Below are 15,163 nucleotides of genomic sequence, written 5' to 3'. Positions count from 1 at the left end.
GTTCATGGAGGATTATCTCTTGCGGGAGGGACCCCACAGTGGAGCAGGGGAAGAGTGTGAGGAGTCCTCCCCTGAGGAGGAAGGAGCGGCAGAGACAACACGTGATGAACTGACCGCAACCCCCATTCCCCGTCCCCCTGTGCCGCTGGGGGGAAGGAGGTAGAGAAAATCAGGAGTAAAGTTAAGCCCAGCAAGAAAGGGGGGGTGGGGGGGAGGTGTTTTAAGATTTAGGTTTTTATTTCTCATTACCCTACTCTGATTTGATAATAAATTTAAGCTAATTTCCCCAAGTCGAGTCTGTTTTGCCTGTGACAGTAATTGCTGAGTGATTTCTCCCTGCCCTTATCTTGACCCACGAGCCTTTCATTACATTTTCTCTCCCCTGTCCAGCTGAGGTGGGGGAGTGATAGAGTGACTTTTGCTGGGCACCTGGCATCCAGCCAGGGTCAACCCACCACAGGTGTGTACTTCATTTTTCAGTCCAGGAAAATGTAGGGCTCTTGTTTATTTTTCCACAGTGCTAGTTGTAGTGGTTGCATGGAAGTCCGGAGTGTTTGTTGCTCCTCTCATTTATACCTTATTATATGGCACGTGATGAGGAGGTGGTTGTCCTTACTGCCCAGTGCACGTTGTTATATACATAACATAATGCCTGCTAGAGAGGTCTTGCCTGAAAGTTTTGCCGAAAGAAAAAAGGAAATGTTTGTGGCTCAAAGTAACATAACATTTATACAAATTGTCACAAATTCACAGCTCACAGGGGAAGGGGGAGCCTGTTAAATTTTGTTGGTCTCTCCCCTGTTGTATAGGATGTATTCTCTGACAAAGTATTGAGCCCAGTAACTCATTTACGTTTCTGGTATCTACCAGAAAGGCATCTAAACTCTGTCTGAAGCCCACTCAGATGGAAAATCTGTGAGTGCCATTGCAGTTGCCACCCTTCTCTGCTGGAAATTATCTGTTCTCGGATCCTAGAAATGAGTTCAGGCTGTGCCTTCCCCTGCAAGGTTCAGTAACTTAGTGCTTGATGTCTTCTCTTTGTGAAGATTGTTAGCCTTGGCAGTTGTTCTCTTTTTGTTAACTGATAAACTTGGAGCACACACTGTGAAGAATTTTTCTAGCCTTTGGGTAACTTTTGTGGTTCATTTCATGGCACTCTAGGTTACTAGAGCTAACTAGAATGCTGCCTAAGCTTTGTAGAGATCAGTGAAGAGATCTCTAGAGATCTCACTTGTATGAGTGCTATATAAGAATAAAGTCTCCTCAGTACTTTTAGGTGTTGGTCTTGCAACAACTCAGGAGACCTTATTCACTTTGTTTATGTAGAGTTGATTTGAGTTTACATTCTTGGCATATTGTTCCACACAGTAAATCTTTTTTATCCCATGAATCATCATCATCTTCCTCTGCATAGTGTCCACTTTCTGGCAAATGGTAGCAGTTGTTAACGCTGTCTGTTAAAGCCAATAATGTAATCTCAAAGTCGCCAAAACAGCTGGTGTTGCAACCAGCTGACATAGACTTTCTTCTGCAAAACCTTTTTAGTGAAGTGATGGAAATTGTTATGCTAATGTGTATTGTCATCAAACCTGGGGAAAGCTTTAATTTTGAATACAAATTAATGAACAGTATTTTCTTTCTGATCAGTTAGTATAATATTTCTGTCACTAAAAACACATTCGGATGAAACGAAAATAGTAATTTGTGAATTTTGCTTAGTCTCGGACACCTTTTTCATACTATAGTTACATTTAAAGAATGCTAAAATGTATTTGCAGAACTGTGGGAAAGGACGAAGTGGTGTGCCCAATTAGCATCTCTTGAAATCTCATTAGTAAGATAAAATAGATGAAATTTGAATGATAATTTTCCCTGTTGTGGTAAAGGAATGTGACAGTGAGACTTGGGGGTTCTTGTCTGTTGTCCAGCCTGAACACAGGGTCAGGACTGTTGCACGTGTATCTTCAGAAACTTCTCAGCTATATCCTTGTCCTGATTGAATAACAAAGAATATGCTTACCTCCCAGTAAAAGGAGTGATATTTTTTTTCCCTTTTTTCCATTTACTGAGGAAAGTAAGGTGTTACAACCAAGGTTCAGATCCAGTTACTCGGTTAACACCTACGGTTTAGTCCTTTCCAGTACATAGTCTTTCCACTGACTAGAGATCTTCTGTCTTGATCCTCGTCAATGAAGCTGCTAATCGCTGTTCATCTCTTTGTAGCAGATTGTAATGCGTGAGTTTTGAACAGGCAAACTAACAAAGTGAAATTTAGTTTATGAAATGCTACATTGCTTAGCAAACCTCCTTCACATGCCTTTGAAGGTGATCTCTTGCAATAAATACTGTACATAGTGATAAATAGGAGTGTATTTTTCCAATAGCTTTGAGCACTGCCTGCAGAAGGGGCGTATCTTCAGTGCAGCCTAGTGTTTTGATGGTTCTTACAGGCAGCATTTCTGAAGGAATTTCTAAGGAGCGGTGGCGTTGAAAGGGAATGTTTTCCATTGACGCTGGAGGCTTATGAGGGAGTTAATAGCTGGGAGCAGCTAATCCAAGTGACTGGCTGGTTGGGTGTGAGAGTTGCAATAGAGTTTGTGCACAGAGTTGAAATGCCAGTTGATGCTCGGAGTGTTTTTCTCCTCAAGAGTGCTAGTAATAAATGTAACAAAATAAATAATGGGTGCCTAATAAATGCCATGGTAATTTTATTAACACTTCTAGCATATGTTTCCACATACTTTCCAGAAATACACGATGTTTTGCTGTGACAGCAGTTCCATTGCATTCAGGCTAAGAGTCATTCATTTGAGACTAGTCTTCTGAGCTACCACATGTTGGCTTCTGAAATCATATTCTTTCTCCTCTCCCTCTTTTCTTCATCCCTCTGAACCTGATTAGTTAGTAAAAATCTCCTTGTTTAGATTCTTTCTCATTCAGTTTTATTGAAAAGGAGGGGAAAAGAATCAGTTTTTTAAAAGGGTCAGGACTACTTGGTGAAGTAACTACTGCTAGTAGGAATCATTAAGTAGAATTGCATTCCTTTGCCATTTTGTTATGAGGCTAGTTGGATGTTAATAAGAACGAGCTTAAAATACTTGTGATTGTGGTTATGCTGTACTTTTGATAGGTGTAGCAGGTTTTTATTGCAATAACTAGTGTCTTGGATAAGCTTTCAATGAGCGTCATTAAAGACTTGTGGAAAATAGATTATTTAACGTGGTAGGTTCTGGAGAGGGTCTCAGCAGTCAGGATGGAGTTAGAGCTCTTATCGCAGAGCAGAAAGACAATTTTAGTCAGTTTTTGCCTTTTCAGTGAAATTAAGCAAATTAACTGAAATGGAATAATTTTTTTTTAAAAAGCTTATTTTATGTGAGAGCATAGGTGGAGAATCTTTTTAAGTGAACTTTCTAGTAAAGTGATAGATTAATCTTTCTGGTTACGGGTGGTGACGGTTCTCCTAAGCTGATCGCTGTTTCAAAGTGGCATGCTGTTGCACGTAGGACAGGTATCAGCCCTTTTTCAGGCTGTCAGCAGAAGTTGTTTTTACATGAACACCAAGGCTTCTATGTAAAGATTAGAACCACTTGAGCTTCAGAATTGCTGGCATTGGAATAATAACAATGCCTTGGGCACTAAAAACAGGCAGAACTTGGGAGCGAAGGTAAGTTAGGGACTAGTGGTGTTCCAGGGCAGTTGTTACTTTCTGTTTTCCATCTTGTAAATGTCAGAATATAATGCTTTTCACTTATTTTAATGAGCTTGTGTTGGTTTCATAACCTGTGGTGCCTTTTTTTTTTTTTGGTAGTTCATCACTGCTGTAGTGAATGAACTTAAGTTCTTGGAATGGAACCCTGTTAGGCTGAAATATCCGTGCATTTTCTAGGTTTATTTCGTGTCATGGAAGTCACTCTGCTACTGTAACGTCTATTTTGTTTAACTTGCACTGCAGTATTTGTCATTTTGATTTCAGTGTCTGACTTTCCTCTCTTTGCCTGTGGTAGGTTTGCAGTGAGTAGCACAGCTTCTTGATATAGTGTTTCCATAAAGCATGAGAGCGCGACGTATTTTTACAGTATGCCTGTGTTTCTGGTGGTGGTTCTGATTATGATCAGCTACTACCTTATTATGCAGGCGCTTGCTCAAATTGCTTTACATGTTAAAATGTTTTTCTCTTGCTGTTCTTCAAAGGATTATTTTGTCTATAGAACAGACTTTTGCTGGGTAGGAGGATTAAAGATACAGGACACGTGCTGCCCACCTTATGCAAGAATATAAAATAACTATCTCTATCTGTGTATGTATGTGTGCTCATACAGTATGTAAAGTAACTCTTCCAGGAATCATAGTATCGAATTGTGGTGCCAACTTCATTAGTGAGCTCTGCAGGAGGTGCCCCAGCCAAGCACAAAGATAGGACACTCTTCCCCTTCAGGGCATTGCCCCTGCCATTTCCTTTGATCTTCTTCTGCATTTAGAAGATTGAAGGGGAAAATGGGCAAATAAATGTCTGTTTTCTGTGTTCTTTGTAGAGAAAATGGTGTACTGCCAGTAGTTTGCAGTACGTGATCATCTGAAACTGTTAGTGTGGCAAACTCCGATCTTTTTCTAGATAGGTGCTTTTGTTAAGTAGTACAGCATCCATTAATAATATATAGGCATGCTTTTTAAGATGCTTGGTGTCAAGCCTGCAAGTAGCAGCCTGCAGTGATAAACTATGAGACAATGAAGGGTCCTAGAGCTGCGTGATCTTACTGTGAAGGATAGGAGAAACATCATCTCTTTGCTTCTACATAATTTACGTTGTTTGCAGTTAGGAGTGCTGAATGTCTGCTGTCTCTGCTGCAGCCACTCTGAAAGCCTTACATACACGGATAAACAAACAACGCAGTTACTTTGATGGAGTAAAGCAAGGCGCGCTCGATACGATGGTCCTACCACTGGTTTGTTCCCTTGCACTCTTCCTCTGAGTGAGGCAAACAGACGCTGCTGGTGATAATTCTAAGCATGAGTTGTGAGGCAGCCTAATTTAAGAAACAAAACAAAATTTAACAACACTCTAGAAATATTACAATATTTGTTTTGAACAGCTGGTCTTTAGATTCCAGGGATGCTGGAGCAGTGGTGAGAGAAGAGATCATGCTGAAATTGAAGAGGGGAGGAGCGCAAAGCTACATCCTTGCGTATGCATAAAAGCATAATAAGTTTGAGAACCTGTTGTGACTTGATGTAACTGGGAACAGGCTGTAGACTTGTACAAAGAACTGATTAGTCTTCTAGTATTGCAGAATTCTCAACAGAATAAACTGCATGTGAGGAATATGTAGAAACCAAATTTTTGAAACTGTGGCTGTCAAATGCTGTTAAAGAGAGTTCAAAAATAAATGTGGAAAATATTGTTTTTATCTATCGGGATGATCTTTTCAATTTGCTGATCTTTATGCTTACAGAGAAAAGAAGAAAAACTGTTTTTTCAACTCATCATATAAAAGCCTGAAGACTTCTCTCCCTTTTCTAGTATATTGATAGTTGCTTGTAATAATTCTTTTGACCAGTGATCCTGAGGAGTACATTGATGACTGTGTAGCCACTACGTGTAAACATTTAATTACATATTTGGGAAAACAGTGAGTACCATGAATTTGCTGTGGTTGCACATGTGATGAGAGCAAAAAAGTATTTCAGACTCAGTCTCTTAGAAGATGATTTCTGGTGTAGTCAGTTTAGAAGAGCAAGCTGCAAAGCCACGTGGTTCATTCATCATCTGCTATAGATACTGTGTGTGGCTACTTAACATAGCTGGTTATGATTGCTTCGTCTTCATTAACTAATTGTGAGAAAGGAAAAGAATCCACCAAATAATTTCCAAAATGTGTAATAATTATAGTACAATTGTGACCTACTTGGCTTCTTAGCACAGCCAAATTGCAGATGAATTGGGCTGTGTGGGTGTTGTTCCAAAGAATCTTAAGACCTGTTTTTCAAAGATGCCTTGTTCCTCTATCTCCTTCAATGTGGAGTACCTGATTTTACACTTAGGTTCTCATTTTTAAACATAACTTTGTCCCTACTGAAGGTGACATTGTTAACTGGGGGTGGGTGGGGTGATGAAACCCCGTTATATGGAATGGGGAGAAAAAACAATTCGTTCAAGTTTTTTGATGTATAAAATGTTTTTCCTTCTGGTAGAAGTGGCATTTGGTTGGGAATGCTGACAACACTTGCTAAGGGACAAAAAACAGGTGTAGTTCTGAAAATGGTTAAGTCTCTAAGATGACAGTACTTCTGGATGCTCATAGTGCAAGAGTGTCTTCTGTTGCTTCCTGTTGCATGGGACTAGTTTTCTACTCGGAATATGTAATGCCAATTTGTATCAACTTTTGATATGACAAAGGGAGACTCCTGTGAAATAGTGTAAGTAGTTAAAAAAAAAAAAAAGAAACAACCTTTTCTGCTGTTAAACTGCTAGCAAAGTGCAATCCTCTCATCGTGTGCTGTCATGGGCAGTGGGTAGATGGTGGAGAGAAAATGTGGATGCAGTCAGGAAAAGTTCTCATTTATGTACTAGTGTAGAACATTAGAACTGGCATTTTGTGAATTATTTCTCTTAGCAAATGTGAGAAGCATTATGGGTTTAGTTTTAGCAAGAGACAACAGGAAAAAATCCTGTTTGCATTGGCACAAAGCTTTCTAGAAACTGGTTTTCTCTATCTAGGTAAAAATTTGAGGTACCTATGCACTCTGTGATCTTGGTGTGTGTTAGCCAAGCAGGACAGGAGAGGCTTAATACACTTGTGAAATATAATGCCTGAGTAGATTCTAGGAGTAGACCTCAGCAGATGTACTTCTCACTAAAGTTAGACTATAATTCTAGTGGTATTTTACTGAAGTGATGATGGTTTAAGGACAAAGGCAGGAGGAAGTTCAGAAGCTCAGTGGGCTTTGTGGTCATTGGAATTCGTACTTTTCCTCTGACCTGTGAGAGTATTTTTCAGGCTCTTGGTGGTATTTGCTTTGGTTTTGAGTTCTAGGCATGTGAGAAAAGTCAGTCTTCCATCTGAGTGTGCAGATGGAAGATGCCCTTTGTCAGGTTAAACCAAAATCTGCTGTTGTGCACATGCATTACAGGGTTAAGTTACTCTGTGATAATTTCCTGAAGTGTACTAGCTGTCCACTTTAGAGGAGATTTTGTTGTCATTCAAAAGGTATGCCTACATGTTGTCATTCACACCAGGGATGATTAAACATGGAATTAAAAATTCTGGGACATAAAAATTTTAATTGTTGTATCTCTGTGATCTGCTGTCTGTCTCTGCCCCCCCGCCTGAGCTGTGACACCGAATCACCATGTTTGTATGGTCAGTGTTTGGTAAAAACTGAGACAAATCCAATTATTTATGAAGCTGAAAGCTGCTGGTTTCTGGGAAAGGAAAGAAACCATGAAGCACATAAAAAATAAAGTAAAACAAAAAATTTATGTGAAAAATTGATTGAGGCTAATGCAGGTTTTATAGCACATCTTTAAGCTGCTACAGATGTGATTTCTGGTAAACTACAAACAGTTCTTTATTTATTAGTCTCAGTCCTTTGATTGAAGAAAGTATTTCGGAGTGTCTCCATCTGAATTACTGCCAGGATAATGGTTACAGTGAATTGGTTAACTGGAATTTCCAAATAGCTTAAAAAAAAAAAAAATCTATCCTGTGAGACAATATAGCTGACTTATTCCAGAGGCCCTTCATCGTGTTTCTGCTGGCGATGCTAGCAGGTGACTTGTGGAGTTGCTACTTTGGTCTTAATGGCCAAAGAGTTCGGAGCAGTAGAATGTGACTTATGGTAGGAAGCTGCAGCTCCTTGTGCTTTGAAATCCAGGAGACCAGTGATGAACATCTTGCTTCCAACTGGGAAGCTCTGCTGTTCACCAGTGCTTTAAAAAATCACTATTACGCTTTTCTTAAAATGGGCATCAGGGGAAAATAAGAGGAAACTTCCTAGAAGGTAGTGGCTTGCATTGCTTAAGTAAATATCTTAAAAAATGTGTCAAACCATTTGTTTGCTTCAGTGATGTTCTGTACCTTTTCCAGTCGGGGCTTATAAGAATGATCTCAGAAAAAACAGTTGATAAACTTTCTGTTGGTGTTTACTTCAATTAAACTCCTTAAGGCTTCTGCTGAACCTGTACAGCAGTCTGTCAGGAATTCCCTAGGAAAGCTGGTGTATTCTGGAATTGTTTTTCAAGATACGTGTGTATTTAAAAGCTTTGATGACTTCCTTCAATCAGAACTTCTCTTCCAAGTAGGAATTGGAAGTTTAGAGCTGGTGCTGGAACTCTGGCTACACAAGCTGATAACGTTGGACTTTCATCACATCTGAAAATTGATTAAAGTGAAAAACATTCAAGGTATAGCTAAATGTGTTTTTCAGTTAGATAAGAGTGCATTCTGCGCAGGTTCTGAGCCACCTGGACATGAGTTAGCTCTGAGCGGAGCCTGTGTAGCCACCGTTAATGAAAGGGTAAGGCTGCAATGCGTGGTTTGGCTCACAGGCAATGTGAGCCAAATGTTTGCATTATACCAGTACTGTGTACCAGCTATGTAACTTCTGGTTTAGGCAGACATGTCATCTAAGGTACGAGCTGAGAGTAGACAGAAAAGATTGCGTAAGATGTGTTTCTGGATTTGTTTCTCTTCAGCTTTTTTTGCTGAGCCATCGTATTGTGGGTTGCTAATAAAACTGCTTCAAAGTGGTGGTATGTTTTGTTCCCCCCCCCCGACTTGGTGGAGTTAGTCTATGTAGTCTGGTGGATGAAAACATGGCTCGGTCCCATGTGTTTCTGCTCTGAGACTGTAACCTCTTAATATCTTTTAATATCTTTGAATTTTGTGTAGTGTGTCTGTTGCTGGGTAGATAGAGACCCTTCATCCATATCCTTATTTTATAAACTTTTACTATGTTCTCTACCTGTGCTGTTTTGTCTGTAGACCTTTCTGGTTGTGTGGTTTTATTCTTCATCCACATTTATATGCTTTTTTTTTCTTCATGTGAAGAGCAAGTGAAAATTTCTTCTGTGTATCACTTCAGTCTTATTTCAATACATAATTTAAACATATGCCTAAGGTTGTAGTTTTCATGAATGGCCTAAGTCAGCCTAAATCTGCACCATATTTTCACCTCCTCTCTTGCATTGGCATTAGCGAGCCCAGGGGCTGCACAGTGAGACAGGGCAGCGATCTCACTTGAAAGCAATCCACCAAAAAACCCCAAACTGACGTAATTTCCTGTGTGGCCATATGGCTTCCAGTATAAGCCTAAAAGCATGTAAGGACAAGTTGAAGTACTCTGAGCTGGTGTCTTTAGTTTCGGGGTTTGTCGTCTCAGCTTTATTTCTGACAGCACTTGTTGGAATTGTGTGTGAAGGATAATGGCGTTTCTGCATTGGCTTCCTATGTTCTGTGTAGGCTTTCTGCGGCTAGGGAAAACACAGGTTTATTTTTCCTCACGCTTCTATAATCTCTACAAGAAACAATCGTTCAACTCTTACCTTGGTCTTGCATGTTAGCGCTGCTGAAGTCAGCGGGGCTTCACCCTGGCACCTTGGTCTGCCAGTTTGCATGCTCGGTTTGTTTGCCACAAAAGATGGGCCGTATTTTGACTTCCACAACAAAGAAAATGGATGCTTGTGTTCCTTCTGGAACTCAGTGCTGTTAGATTTTTATACCTATAAGGGATTTGACATTTTCCTTTCTTTTTAATGTAGGGCTGTATTACTAATTAAGTAATTACTGGTTAAAAATCTGTGGTGTATCATATGAATATCTTCTGATCTGATAATTCTTAAATACATTGTGGATTACAATAAAGTTCAGAGTATAGTAATGATGTACACTGACTTTGTGTCTTTTCTTTTTCTTTGCTCCCTTCCCTTTATATGAATGGTGTATTCGTACTTCTCGTCATCGTTGCCGGTTCTTTTTGCCAATCATCTAGAAAACCACCTAAGGTAAGTATTTTGTCTCTCTTTGCATTTGTACCTGTTGGAAAATGCTGAGCAATGCAGAAATATTGGGTGTGTTCCCGTAGTATGTGATCAATACAGCTTTGATAAAGGAAAATACATTTTAAAAAGAAAATCTATTCCTCATACTTCTAAGTTAAAGACTTCTTCATAATTCCAGAAGAATACATTCTAATCCAACTGACATGCAGGCAAAGCACGTGACTTGTTAAAGCTGTGACCAGGACAAGCCATGATTTTAATGCATTCATGAAAACAGTTGAAAGAGTAAATAAGTATTGTGTGTAAAACACTTCATTGCACATTAATTCGGCTTAAAAGTTAAAATGCTGTATTTAAAAAGTGGCAAAATACATCTAGTAAGAAACAAACTGTTCTTATTTGTAATTGACGATCTTTAGGAGTTAACAATTTGTGTAAAAATGGCCAAAGTGCACTGGAATTCACCTAGAACAGATTCTCTGTGTTGTTTGTAATGCAGGGGAAGGAAGGGAGAATAAGTGTTGTGTATCTGTTGGATAGAGAAGGAGCCTTACTGGGACGGCGAGTACAGAATTGGTACGGGGCTGGTAGCAATGGTACAGTAAAAGGAATGTGTGAACGACATCTTGTCAGCACATGCGAAACTCTGTATTGGTATTTTGCTTCAGCAATTTAATGATAATTTTATTCTTTCTGTTTCTGTTGAATGGTACTTCTTACAGCAGAAGGCTCTGAATGAGGTTTTCTTTTAAATTGTTCTTTGATTTGTAGATCTTCAAGAAATAGTGTATGCAAGTCTGTGGCTTCTGCAGGTGTAGCAGAGCATTCTGTAGGCCTTCTGGGAATAGAAATTGGGATGGATATTGACCTATATAATCTTTCTTAGATGATATCTATCTACTTTATAGTTCAGACAGCTATTGTATATGTATGTGTGCATATATATATTATATATATATATGAAATCCAAATATCTATTGTTTTGATTAATTTTTTTAAGTTCAGAAGAAAGCATCTCACTAAGTGATATGTATTATTCCCAATAGGCAGGGAAGAATGGAACAAACTATTTTAACATTAATTGAAATAATCATATTTGGAAAAAACCAAACAAATACGTAATATAAGGTCACAGCAGGTGAAAATGAACAACACTGATATTGCAGTTTAAAATGGTATGCTGTACTGATTTATATTTTTCCTGGACCTGCTTTTTAGTTTCTCAGGTTTTTTGATAGCATTTAATAAAGTTCTTCTATCAATCCCAGTTAATATATCTAATATTAAAAAGTTTGATAATTTTTAAAAATTTACGAAAAAAAGCAAAGCAGACTCCTCCTTTTTGTTGTAATTTCAGAAAAACTTTTTTACAAGAGGCTTCGTTTTCTGTAGTACATCATTCATGTTCCATTATAGGCAGATAAAGTTATTCTTGATGTTATGTAAAAGCTTAATTATGGCCTTGCATTTCTTTGACAAAAATATAACAGCTGCATGCTTGTGCATATATGCCACATTGTTGTTAGGTATAGTTAGATGGTCATTAACATCCTTGAGCTATAATGCCAAAACTTAAGATGTTGTGTGAAATGTTTATCAGTTTGAGACAGAAGAAGGTTTGTACCATCAGTGGAAGTAGGCTTTGAGTTTGTAAAGATGTAATATGAGATCTGGATTTTTCTTGATTTATACAGTTTTTAGGGTACTGCACATAGTTGATCTTCAAATTGGTATTTTTTAAAAAATGAAATTTCATAAATATTGGAAGTTTCTTTAATGAGATGCTTCATCATCAGCGATGGATAAATTGTGATCTTCGTTCAACTTGGTAGCTCAGAAGCTGTGGTAGGAAAAGTTATATAAGAATATCAGGGTGTTTTGCTATTTCCACAAACGTGATGTGTATTACTAATCTTGGGCTTTTAGTCTAACCTTGTGACAAAGGTAGAACAGTTGTTCTGAGCTGAGATTTGCGAGCTGTGCCCTAGGCTGCCTTCAGATTTTCTGTCCGTACTTCTTTAGGCCTGTGGTAGGTCTTGTGTTTTTCATACAGTGACCAACTTCTTTCTTTTTGGGTTCTTTAATGGCTTCCATTTACACTAAGCTTACCAGTGTAGACTGTTTGCCATTTCCTAATATCACTTGCCATTTCCTTTATCACTTACCTCCATCAGCAGTTGTAGTAGGGATGAAGGAACAGCTGCCTGGTGAATGAAAATTTCCCTTCCTCAGTTCTCCCTTGCTTTTCTTTTTAGCAACCAGGTACCCCTGTAAGTCACCCTACACATCAGACTGACAGCTTCATTGAGACTCACGTGAGAGATGTTTGCACCTGTCCAGTAAAACTTTTTTCTGTAAAAATAAAACATAATTAATCGGCCATCTACCAGTCTGATGGAAATGGCTATTAAACATGTTAGCTACGCATTTACAATATTGTATAGATGCATAGACAGTGTACGTTAGGGGTTATGTTCCGTCTGGGTAATGCATTGCTAAATGCTGGAAGCCCCAGACTCTATCTAGTCTGTACTGAGGATGAGGCTTCAAAACAACTGATACTGAATGTGAAATTAGATTCTTTTCTAAACTAATTCTGTCATTTGGCTTAATCTAGCAAGCAGTTAATATTGGATATGGTACTCATTACCTGTAAGTAGTTCACATAAGTATACTTGCATGTGTAAACCCTTAAAATTATTAATTCTTCAAGCCATTGGTTAGGGGCTTTTAATAAAAACGAGTTCTGCAGAATACTGGTTTGGCTATTTAAAATGTGAATATCCCTTGGCTGTCTCTTCCGATTCTGTGAGAAGGTACTGCTGTGTAGCAGTGAGGCACAATGGCCCTTCTAGTTTAAAATCTGCAATCTCATTTTAAGCCACAGGTACAGGTGAATTTGAGACAAAACTCCAGATTTTTTCACTGACGTGGTGGATGCGTGGGTCTGCATCACTGTTTGCTTTGCTGTGGAAGCCATAACCTCCTAGCTGCCTCGTTAGCAAAACAGTAACCAACAGCTGTCTTAAACTGCTGTAGGTGTTTGCGGAAGAAATCTGAATCAAAGCCCCGTATCTTTTCTTTACTTAAACTTTGTGGTTACCAGAACAAGTCTTTTGTTTCACTTTCAGTAGTTAACACTCTTGAGTATCGTTCTCTGTAACCTAGAAATGGCCTACGTAACCCTGTTACCCAAGGTAATGTGCATGCTTATGGTGACCCTGGATACAGTAGTACTATGATCTAGCACTTCTGGCTAATTCTTTCTCATAACTTTCCATTTTTATGTGTTTGTGCTGTAATGTTAGTGAGTTAAAATTCTTATATGAATATACAATGGGTACATACTCAGGCTCATATACATATTTTTACTATGGACTTCCAGTTGTCCAAGATCTGTCTTGGTGAGCTGTGTTCCTTTACTTGTGGATCTGTCTGTTACTTGACTATTTCTAGATGTCTAAAATGCGATGTCCAGACTTTTTTCCAACTGTCATACCACTCAGACTGAAAATACTATGCAATGTCAAATACTGGAATAATAGAGCTGGGGAAAAAACCCACCCTGTTGGTCTCTTAGCGCCACTCAGAATTTTTGGTTTAGAAGGTACTGCCCTAGTGTGGCAGGTTCTTGGCAGCTTCCTTTTATCTGGCTTTCTCTTTTAGATGCTAGGATGAAGTATGAGGTACAGAATCTTGCAAAAACAAGAAAGTTTTAAGGCTTGTTTGTCAGTTCCCTCTGTAATTTAAAAGCCCAGAGTAATTTTGGGTCTGGTTGTGAGAACTGGCCAGCACCTATGTGAACTTATGTCTGCTGTGGTTGAATGCCAACCTGAAGTAGGTATATATACCTGTCTTTTGTGGTTTTCCCATTTTGCTTACCTTCTGAAAATACGTTAAGCTTCCTGGTACAGTGGCTATGGAATTGACATCACAGAAGCAGGAAAGCAGAAATACTTGTCCATATAGTCACAGAGACTTACTCAAAATGCTTGGAAGAGTAACTGAAAGTTCAGGAAATCTTAGTGGAGATACAGATAGCAATTTTAAACTGAGTTTCAGACGAAAAAACCTTTTAATGTTAATACACCTAAATGGAATACGTTTTCCAAAATGTAGTTAAAACTTATTCACAGAGGGTGCTTGAAGTTTAAAAAATTCTGTTTGTGTGTCACAGATCTCTCTGTTCAAATACGTTTCAATGGTAGTTTTGATATAGTTGGTTGATATAGTTTTGCTATAAGTTGGTAAAGATTTTTGCTTTTGGGTGTTCTTCAAAAAGCTAAAAAGGCATTTTCAGTGCCCAGTAATGCCCAGTTTGAGTATTGGCTGTTGAGTCTGAGACTTCAGCATTAACAGAACTTCTGGATAGCCTTGGTAGGTCATATTGACAGGAGGTTCAATACCTTCTTCAGGGAAATGGATCTTGGGGAGAAAACACTAATTAAAAAAAAATTACTATTCTGCATACTCCTACCGAAAGAAAAAGTAATACCCACCATTTTTGTTTTCAAGGAAGAATAATCAGTGAAGATGGGAGAAGGAAGCAAGCACCTTAGATGAGACTTAGAGGGTTTTTTTCTTCTTCATCATAGCGTAGGTTCTGTATCTTGACCCCAAGTATGCTTGTGTGCTCTTCCTGGGACTGCATGTCCTGCAGTTCCTGCACTGGAGGTCAGGAAAATATAAACTAGCGAGTCATCTCTGTACAGAAAAGATGATCAAAAGGGTCACTTTTAAGGTAGGACGCTGTCCTACAGGCATTTCCCATAAAATGCCTTCGTTATCTACGTGTGAAAGAGCCTCACTGATTGGGACCAAGTTTCTTGCTCCTGTATGCCTTATTTCTTACTCTGTTAGTTCTTGCAGTTGGAATCTGTTTTCCCAAAGGTCTGAGTTGTCCTGAAAATTGCTTTGGTTGGGTGCTTCCTTAAATTATCGTTGCTAGGAATGTTCAAGGTTGCTGTTTTGTCATCACTGACCAAAGTATTTTTAAAGTTTTGCCTGCCTGTTTTAATGGAGAAGGGAGTTTTACTGCAGCTGCTCTTCATGTTTTGCAGATAGTGCATGCCCCAGCAGTTTCCACTTTTTTTTGCCTGACTTTTTTTTTTTTTTAAGTAATCTTGTTACTTCTGTTAGAAGGATTTGGCAATTTTCCAGAACAGA

At 38.7% G+C, this 15,163-nt stretch overlaps 1 protein-coding gene across 3 annotated transcripts in view; it reads left to right on the top strand.

The window, feature by feature from the left end:
- KIF13A (kinesin family member 13A) overlaps positions 1 to 15,163 on the top strand; it is a 119,197-nt gene that overhangs the window by 36,242 nt on the left and 67,792 nt on the right. For all 3 annotated transcript variants that reach the window (XM_087764395.1, XM_087764380.1, XM_087764373.1), the window contains exon 3: positions 9,988 to 10,000. In XM_087764395.1, the coding sequence (XP_087620521.1) occupies positions 9,988 to 10,000 (13 nt within the window). The remainder of the gene's footprint in view (positions 1 to 9,987; positions 10,001 to 15,163) is intronic.

Source organism: Nipponia nippon, unplaced genomic scaffold, assembly GCF_047370975.1.
Source record: "Nipponia nippon isolate SJK-2023a ecotype South Korea unplaced genomic scaffold, ASM4737097v1 scaffold_1, whole genome shotgun sequence".
In the NCBI taxonomy this organism is placed as follows: Eukaryota; Metazoa; Chordata; class Aves; order Pelecaniformes; family Threskiornithidae; genus Nipponia; species Nipponia nippon.
Note: the sequence above shows the minus strand (reverse complement) of the source record. Positions and strands in the feature narration are given on the sequence as shown.